General features: G+C 37.9%; 1 protein-coding gene across 3 annotated transcripts; it reads left to right on the top strand.

Annotated features, from left to right (window-relative positions):
• LOC104892451 (pentatricopeptide repeat-containing protein At1g77360, mitochondrial) lies at positions 1-9,069 on the top strand. Of its 3 annotated transcripts, XR_007274613.2 has the most exons (3): positions 1-278; positions 6,147-6,323; positions 8,800-9,069. XR_007274613.2 is itself a non-coding variant. In XM_048645077.2 (2 exons), the coding sequence occupies exon 2, from the start codon at positions 519-521 to the stop codon at positions 1,995-1,997; it is 1,479 nt and encodes a 492-aa protein (XP_048501034.1). In that variant the 5' UTR covers positions 8-278; positions 502-518; the 3' UTR covers positions 1,998-2,630. The 3 variants fall into 3 exon arrangements, 2 of the variants coding, with proteins under 2 accessions (XP_048501034.1, XP_048501035.1); XM_048645077.2 differs by lacking the exons at positions 6,147-6,323; positions 8,800-9,069 and adding an exon at positions 502-2,630 and having other exon boundaries at positions 8-278; XM_048645078.2 differs by lacking the exons at positions 6,147-6,323; positions 8,800-9,069 and adding an exon at positions 482-2,630 and having other exon boundaries at positions 8-278.
• Positions 9,070-9,887: the final 818 nt, after the last annotated feature.

The raw sequence follows: 9,887 nt of genomic DNA, 5'->3' as shown, positions 1-9,887 counted from the left end.
TTAGATATACTAATTTTCCTTTTGAAAAATAAATGTTCGTAATCGATACAAAGAAGAGAGAAGAACTTGTTCATAACCCTAACACCTCGATTACTTTACTACTCTCTCTATAGATTTCAAAAAGTTGATGAATTATCGCACAAATTCCGGATTTCGACCATCAAATTACTTTCTCTCAATTTGATGAACAGAGAAGAAGTGTTGGGAAAAAATGAATTTCGGGCAAATTTAACTTCTTTCGACGAGGCCAGAAATCTGAATCTTCCGAAATTTTGAAGGTTTGTTTAGGAGTAGTTGTAATATAAGTTTGAAGATTTAAACTTTTTTGTAGCTTATACTACATATTTGGTTAGTAATTTCATAATCTACTTATTGTAATTTTTTCAGTTATATACAAAAAACAGAGATTTTGGGGGTTCAGTTGAACTCACTGAACCCCCTTGCATTATAATTAGTTTATTACTGCACTAATTTTGTAAAGGTTTGAACTTTTGAATCAAGGAACAAACTTTTGTGACATGGGTGAGAGTTTTAATTTCAACTATTCGTCAAGACTTGTCCCTCCTTCATCAAAACAGCAATACCCAGAAAGATTACAGCATGAAATTCAAGGGAGTAGTTTCCCAACTTACCTTGATGTTCCTTATGTGACCCCTAGAACTAGAATTCTGTGTGATATTATCTACAAAACTCCGATACCGGATATCGAAGATGCGTTGAATAGCAGTGGTATAACCCCTAGCCCCGAGCTCGTTGAGGAGGTCCTTAAGCTTTCCTATGGCAGTCCTAATGCTGCTGTGAGCTTCTTTCGGTGGGCAGGGTTGGCCCACAAACCCTCACTCTATGCCTGGAATTTGATGGTGGATTTGTTAGGGAAGAACAAGATGTTTGATGAATTGTGGGCTGCCATACGGTCTATGAAGGAGGCGGGGTTGCTCTCCCTTGCGACGTTTGTGTCTGTTTTCGGGAGCTATTGTGTTGAAGGGAAATTTGACGATGCTATGATGACGTTTGATGTGATGGAGAAGTATGGGATTGAGCCTGATGTGGTTGCAGTGAACTCCTTATTGAGTGCTATTTGTAGGGAGAAGAATCAAACAAATAGGGCTTACAAATTCTTTGACAAAATTAAGTTGAAGATTCCACCTGATGGGGATACCTTTGCTATTTTGTTAGAGGGTTGGGAGAAGGAGGGAGATGTTTCCAGGGCTAAGACCACATTCGGGGAGATGGTGGTACGTGTTGGTTGGGATGAGAAGAACATGGCGGCGTACAATGCTTTCTTGATGACTCTGGTTCATGGATCACAAGTCGACGAGGCTGTCAAGTTTCTCCATGTTATGAAGGGGAAAGGCTGTTTACCAGGTTTGAAATTCTTTTCCAATGCTCTAGATATTCTTGTTAAGCAGAATGATTCGACCCATGCTGTACCTCTGTGGGATACGATGGTGGGGAGCGGCATAATGCCCAATTTAATCACGTTCAATGCGATGATTGGCCTGCTTTGCAACAACAATGACGTGGACAATGCGTTCCGCTTTCTTGACGAGATGCCAATTTACGGAGTCTTTGCTGACTCGCTGACTTACAATATGATCTTCGAATGTCTGATAACCAACAAGAAGGTTCGTGAAGCGGCCAGCTTTTTCAGAGAGATGACCAAGAATGAAGTTCCTCCCACACAGGCTAATTGTGCTGCTGCTATTAAAATGCTGTTTGATCGAGATGATCCAGAGACGGGGGTCGAGATATGGGACTATGTGCTCACTAATAGAGTCATACCTGCTGATGAATGTGCAAACATGCTCCTCATGGGGCTTTGTAGTCTGGGTCGATTTTCAGAGTTGAAGAGGTTTGCCTATGATATGCTGGACCAGAGGATTATCATTTATGAATCCACAATGCGAACATTGCAGAAGACCTTATACAAGGACAGCCGGAGTGCTAGAGATATATATGACAGCCTTGAGAGGAGGTGGAAAGCTTCATACACTTAGAACGTGTTCGGCAACGGTAGTTGTGGTAGTAGCTTTTAGCTGTGAGAGTAGTTGTTAGCTGTGTGTGTAGGTGTCAGTGGTTGGTGTCTAACTATTAGTTGTCCAAGTAGCGGGATAAGATATTGATGTTCGGTAAAAGAATTTGTCAAAGTAGCTGTTTACAAATAACTTGTTAAAAACTCAAACGAAACTTCAATATATAATTTGTATACCACTAAACGCTACCCCAAAAGCTACAAATTGTAGCTTTTGACAAACACTAATAAAACACTACTTATATCGCTAAGAGCTACTTATACCACTCCCAAACCAAACACTACTATTTTTTCTTTACTAGTGTTTTGATTAAGTCAAAACACTAAAAGCTACTTCAAAAGCTTGTGCAGGCCCTTAGTGACGCCTCATTTTGTTGGCCTCTCTCTTCCTCTTTCTCTTTGTGCTCTCTACTTTCGTCTGATCTCTACTTCAATTATTTTCTGCGTTCTTTCATTTTTCCTAGTTATGTTAGTAATTCCTACTTACAAGTATCATATATACTGGGTTTCTTGTTTTCGTTTTGTTTGTATTGTTGCTTCAACTTTGAACAATCAAAATCCGTTATTGCTCAATATATAAGTCTTTTTCCATTCTCTCCTTTTCTTGTTGCTGGATTTTATAAGCTGATTTGCATGTATGAATGTAGAGGAAAATATTATCTTATGTTTAATGTTGTTGGGTTTTTTTTGTAGTTTTTATTTATCTTGTATTGATTAAGAAATGTTGTGGAAATTTGATAGAATTTTGAATGCTAAGGATGCATTCTCTTCAACTTTATAAAATAGGTTAATCTGGTTTGCTCATGATCAAGTCAGGTATGAGTATAAGGTGAAATCGGGATTATCAGGTCTAATAAGCTAATTTATATAAGGCTTCGTACTTCTGAGTATCTTGACTCTTGAGATTTGTATTCCAAATATGGATATGCGGAGGTTTTGGCTATTATTCTTAATTTCTGATCGATGTGTACACATTGGCATTTGAATGTTGGAAGATAGTGAAATTCTGCATCTTTAGATTTCACCTTGATTTTAATCGTGCGATTTGGACCATTTGGTTGAGGGTAGTAAATTATGGTAATGAGAGTGGAATTATATGGAATTTGTAAGGAAAGCCTCATGTATGTGTTTGCGGTAACACTTGTCTACCCTGAAACATCTATCTGTCCTCGTGAACTTTTATTAGAGGGTGGTATTGAGTTGTGATGGAAATTTATGGGAAAAAAAATATGTAATCGCATTAGCTTTGATGAGACGATAGTTGAGCTTTGGCTAAAATTTTTTCATCAATGAGACTGTAATTGAGCTGATTAAAAAGATGGGGAGGTAGATGATCATTGCTGGGCTCTAACTTGAGAACTTAGTCTACCTACCTAGTTTATGCTGGTCATGATGTGGTGGATGTGGAGACTTATTTTCATTCAAGAACGACATTTTTCTTTCGCACTGAATATCTTCTAGCTATGATTAGAAGACTTGCTAGCCATATTGATATAGATGCAGAGTGTATGAGAGCATTGGTTAGACCTTTCTTTGGGGCAGTTCACCATGACATTGATGCTTTTATCATTCTGTTAATGTGGGTAAGCAGGTCGGTGGTTGGTTACTGTCCATTTCTCTAGGGATCTTGTCCTCTGGCCTATTACCAGTGATTCTTTTAGCGAAAGATGTTGAACTTAAAGGAGGAGGGTATTGCAAGTAATGTCTCAGTAGTTGAGTCATCCCATCATTTTCGTCTATTAGTCTTTTGGAGTCGATTTCTTACTTTTTTGTTTGTCTCATAATTTCTAGCCAAAAAATGGCGAACTCTTAATTGATGTCCCTTTTAAGAAATCTCTTCCGAGTGTTGTCTATGATATTCTATAGCTATAGTGTATGTGCTTTTTGTTTGTTTTTGGTGTTTGTGCAGTCGATATCTAGTAAGAAGGCCATTTTGTTCTGTGTCTCTGTATGCTTAAGGTAGCATTATGAAGCAAGATTGGTGGTAGCATTGTGAAGCAAGATCAATACTCTGTTGCATGTTTGTTAATTAGACGTTGTTCGCTAATTCTGGCTACTTCTCCACTCACGTTTTTCAACGAGCTCCTCACTTGAGTACTTGTAGCTTAGACATAAATCGAATGTTGTCAGACATGTAGTGCAGATACTCAGAGAACTGCTGGTAAAACTACTGGGTTTCACTCAGACGTTGTGGCTGCTGTTGGTCATGTAGCATAAGTTTCTTGCTGAAGCTCATGTGCTTACTTGCTATGAGGAGCCTTTGGTTAGTGATTGTTACTTGGATGCAGCTTTTGGGAGCGATAATTAGCTGGCACACAAATATGTGTTGGAAAATTGTTTTATGCACTATCAACATCACAACTCTTCCTGTACAAGCGTTGGGTGCACTCTGAAGGGAGAAGAAAGTAGGTTTCCTCGAAATTTTCTTTAATTAGCTTTCTTTTCCATTTTTTGGTCAGAAATCTGTCTCTTAACCAACAATGGATGTTTGATACTATCCCTAATCTCTGTATGAGCAGTACTTAGTTGACTTGCAAGTAGTATTAGTTGTTTTACTTGTATCAGCTCTCTTTATTCAGCTGTATGCATTATCACTTTAAACAAGTGTTTAGAAACATTAGATGTCATGACCTTTAGCTATTCATGTGTTAAATGATTGACTTAGTCATTTTTGGCTCTGAACGCTAAAAAAGCAGTTTTTTGGCGAAAAAGCTTGTTTTGACAACAAATTCTATTAGCAGACCTTTTTCTATTTATTTGACCACATTGGTTAGCTTAAAACCAATAGCAGAGCTGGCCAAAGCCATTTACCTAACAAGGCCTATACACAGGAGTTTGACAACAGGATGGGAAGCAGTAAGATGTAGAAAAAATAAAGCTCAGACTTTCTACCACCACTTGTTGCTGTCATATTGACACTAATGTACTTTCTACTGATACACAAGATAGGTATGTCATGGAAGAGTCCTACGATATATATTTGTGATCATCTGTTTGTTTGGAAAGAAAGTTCCTCTGCTACAGAAAATTATGTCTGATCAATTAGTGGAACTCTTCATTGTCATTGCCAAAAAATATGAGGTTGAGGTCAAAATATAGGGATCTAATATCTTGCTTCCTACTTCTCCAAGCTCCTTTATTTGCCGGTCAGCCGGACTTATTGTTACTCGTTAGTCGTTAGAGTTACCAAAAGTTGATGATATAGTGCCTTCCAAATTCCTAGTCTTGCTAACCTGATGTGGTAGATAATATCTATCGAAGTGATCTTTATACATAATATTAAAGGAGGTTTTGGGATCAATTGTATTCATAAGCTTTATCAGGATATTTAGTGGCAGAGCCACACAACTTTGAATTATGGTTTTTGACTTGCCCAATCTTGGCGCCAAACTGTCCACTGCTACATCTCCTTCTTTGTATTCCCCCGCCCCCCGTCTCTTTCTGGCCACCATTGTGTTACATTTCCAATTTGAATTTGGTCTTTGATGTTCTGTGATGAATCAAGTGGTAGTCAGGCAGGGATGGTGTAGAGAAACAGTATAGGTTACTAGCAAAGGAGGTCAATGCTGAGTTTGGTGCAGGATGAGGGAGTTGGATGTGCGAAGGGAGATCTGTGGAGGGAGGTTGAGGTAAAGTAGTTCATTGTTTTTTAGATCAAAATTCTAGAGATACTATCAAGGGCAGTTTCCATCCTTGTATCTTTGGATTCAATTCCTTTTGTTGAAACTTGGAAGCTTGCTGAAGCGAAGACACCTAGTTGATTCTGCTCATTCTCAAAACTCTATAAACAATGAGTGATCCTCGAGGCTTACCTTCATGCACCGGTATATGAAACCTGATGTCCTGAACATTGTCTTCATGCTTCTTCTTGACGTGCATCTTACTCAACTTGGTCTTGATGAATATTTTATCAGAAGTTTAAGTTATACTTTTACTTTGCCACTTTGTTTGACTAATTTTTGATGTCAGATAGGAGTGCTTCTTCTAAGTTTGCCTTTCGTGCTTCCCCTTTATTCTTCTGTTTGGTTTTAATACTTTGTTTGGGTAGGAGGGGGGAGGGAGAATGGTATGGCTTCTCACACTGCAAGTTGTTCTAATGTATACCTTGGTGCAGATGGAGAGGCTTCTCCAGGAGATGCAGACTGAGGTAGACAACCTCTCATGGGATAACGAGAAGCTAGCGGCACATTCGAGGGTGGCCATTAAGGAACATCTCATAGAGTCGATGTTGGCTGAAATAGAAGAGGAGCATGACAAAGCTATTTATAAAATTGAATTCCTTGAGCAAGAGGTGATAGATTTTTATCTTTTAAAAGCTGCATTTGTGTGCTAGACTTCTTTCTAATGGAAAAAAAATGCTGATAGAGCTTAACTAAATACTGATGTTGCATTAACTTCAATCTTCGCTGGTTTGGTTTTTGCATTGTTTTGTTTCTCAATTGGTTTTTTAGATTACCATCTGTATTCTTATTTGAAAGAGTTGACAATAGCACATTAGCACATTTGCCACGTGACATTCTCCCTCGTGCAAGGACCCTTAATGATAATCTCATACAGTAGAAAATAACAGATGTTGTCGATACAAAAGCCTTGAACCCACAACCTCTAAAGTATGGATAAAATGGACATATTCATTACTCTGCTACAATGTTTGGATTCATTTCTCAAATATGAAAATGAAAGTATTGGCATATAATGAAATCACATGCTTAAGTTACAATAATTTAAATGCGTAACAAGAATGAAATATCTTCTTCCTCTTACATCTTTCATCATCTAAGTGACACTACATATAAAGCGATTACAGCAGTTGAATATCGCGTGCCAAATGCAGAACACACAACTCCTCCTGCATCACCAAGGACACACACTAAGATATTTATATCTTGCTAGAATTTTCAGATCCAAATCTATTTTTGCATTTGACATAAATACTTCCTGACTGGAGATTCAACTGCTTATTTATTTGGCAACTTTCTGCTCCACTAAGGGCAATGTGGGGTGGTAGATTTCTTCTGATATTTTTAATTATAGGAAAGTGAAATGGTAATTATAAATTTTGCGTACAACATCCACAATGATAACCACCCTTAAATTTGAAAGGAGATATTAATAGAAAATTCCTCTTCTAAGTTCTATATACGAGTTGCGACACTCCCAAGTGACTCTGACATCATGGTGATGTCCCCTTCAGGAAAAAATGATGATCTTCCTTTTAGTAATCCCCTGATATATGAAATCTTGGATGTTGTAACAAACAAATATATCCCATGACTTAAGCAAACAAGAAAATAAGTTGGTAAAGAGGGGACATCATTGAGATGGTTACTACTTTGTGGTTAACTTCCCCCACAATTTTTGCTTGTCCTTTATCTGATGTATGGTGACTGTTTTGTCATATGAACTCTCTTGATGATTCTCTTAGGGATCCTTCCTGGTGACAGAACTACTGTCTTTGCTACTTGTCTTCCCCTGAGCTCTCTTGTACTGATGTTGAACTCAGAAAAACTCTATGCCGTCCTCCAACCGACTCAACTTACGAATGATTAGGTGCTAAGCGCAGTCCCAAATGATTGAGGCGGTGAAATAAGTTTAGAAGGGATCTTAAGCACAAGCATGCAAGTTAATGTTGGTAACTGAACATCAATTTAATTAGTGATGGAGTTTTTGCTGGTTTTGGTGTGGGTAGAAAAGTCAATTGTATCTTGCAAAATCTTTCTTGAATGACTAAGGTGGAGATATGGGGTAACTTTATAAGTGACCTTTAGGAAGTGTGACTTGTTAATATATTATGAAAAACTATAGATTTCTAGGATTTTAGAGATATATACGTGAATGGGAGAGTAGTCGTCCCCACCTCGATTGAGGTAACATAAATATCCCCCACAGTCATGTTTTAATTATTTAGATATTTAGCCATTTTCATAGATTGATTCGGTGTTATTTGGGGTGCTTCATTGATTATACCTTTATATACCTATCTTATAAAACAAGTTGAATTTATGGAAAACTGAAATATGGATTTTGTATATAGTCAAGAATATGGAGAACAGATATTTAGGAAGTCTTTCTTAAAAAAGATAGTATGGGAAATGGCCTGCAGTGGAGAATGGTCTTATTGGAAGTTATTTTCTATTTTCTTTTTTTACTTTGATTATTTGGATGAGTGTAGTTGAATACATGCAGTTGTCAGGAGTAGCATATTGATGATAGCCATTTATTATTGCTGGCACTAGATCCATAGCAAAAGATTGGCAAGTCTGTAGGTTCCATTTATGGTGTTTGTAGGTGACACTTACCTGGGGGGCACACTACTTTTGGCCCTAGAATGATATGATTGTAGTCATATAATAGCTGTTGCCAGGAATAAACTTTGTGCAAGTTGCAAAACAATGTTCTTGGTGAAAGAAAAGATGACAAAAAATAATAGACTTATCAGGAAGTGTAGTTCATCATGCTGAACTAGGAGTCAAGTGAATGGCATAAAACTAGTGAACTTCAAATTTATGTACTGTTATTCAGTATGGTGATGTCTCTGCACACTACGATTTAGGAATCGAGAAACTTTTGTTGACCTTGTATCACACTCCATCAGGGTATTCATTATGGCTTAAGGCAGTCTGTCCTAAAATTATTTAACTTCATCAGTGAGCACGTTCAATGTAATGACCTGATTTTCACACTTTGTTGAAAGTGAAAAAATTCAATTTAAATTCTGAAGTATCCAACTTTAAGTGTGTTACATTAGTTGAAGTGTCTTCTTATAGGTGGAGCACCTGAAAGATGAGAATCTTACAGTTCAGACGAAGAGGATGTGGGACTCGGCCCTTTTAAACTGATATAGGAGATGGGTGAATGACAAAGTGATCCTGAAAGGTATGGCTTCGATGGAAGTTCTGGGCAGCCAAGCAAAAGTGGAGATGACAACTTGCTAGAAGATCTCCTGTTGCAAAAAAAAAATTCCCGCGATAACGAGAGACAACTCAAAGCTAGCCGGATGAATCCTGTTGGGCTGATGGGCCCACTTACACTATTGATTTTCTCGAGCAATGAAGATGCAGATGCCCAATCAGAGTCTTTTTAGCACCTTGTCATCGCTCTTGGCTGGAGGGATTATCTGGGAAGCCAAAGACCCTTGCATTCCCCTTGTGATGGAGCTCCATGGTGGCGGGATTGTCTCTAAGGAGTGTCGTACAGTTTTTCTCAACTGTACGAAACAGACCCGCTTCTGAAACGGTTGCGCTTTTAAGCTTCAACTGGTTTGTCCTCGGTACACTTTTGTATCCTACATTACCGAAACTCGCCCATATGTTGTCACCTGTTATTGCCACCTTTCTTGAGCGCGGGCTTGGATTTGGATTTGGTTCCTCGTAGTGTTGTAGTCGCCTAGTCGGTAGGTTTTGCAGGCACCCAATACTTTTGGATGTGTATGTCATGACTTTTATCCTCTTTGAAGGGAAGTCCATGATCATTGGTACGATTTGTAACATATAAAACCATGATGCATTAATGCTTAAGGTATTTGTCCTCTTCAAATACTTTTTTTTTTCAACAAAAAAAAAAAAGAATTAGTTTGTGGTGTTTGACAATATGAATCAATGCAAGTTTCTGTCTGCATTGCAGGCTAGTTCTCTGTTTAAAGAGAAATTGAATGTGTTCACTGATGGGATCTGGGAGGAATATATCTTTGCCTGAACATACACGTATTCAAATATGACGTCTATAGATATCAAAGATTAGATCTAGCATTGGGGCTATTTCTTTGTAGAAGATATTAATTGAAACAATTTGACGGGAGTATTTGTCAATATACAATTTTAGCCATTAATATCTCTAATAATGTGAAAATTTGATA

The sequence above is a fragment of the Beta vulgaris genome, chromosome 5 (genome assembly GCF_026745355.1).
Source record: "Beta vulgaris subsp. vulgaris cultivar EL10 chromosome 5, EL10.2, whole genome shotgun sequence".
NCBI classification, from domain to species: Eukaryota; Viridiplantae; Streptophyta; class Magnoliopsida; order Caryophyllales; family Amaranthaceae; genus Beta; species Beta vulgaris.
The sequence above is the reverse complement of the archived record's forward strand: the minus strand, read 5'-3'. Positions and strand labels throughout refer to the sequence as shown.

What these genes read in the sequence shown, in the direction of transcription:
- LOC104892451 (XM_048645077.2), top strand. Translation starts at nt 519, where the DNA reads ATGGGTGAGAGTTTTAATTTCAACTATTCGTCAAGACTTGTCCCTCCT.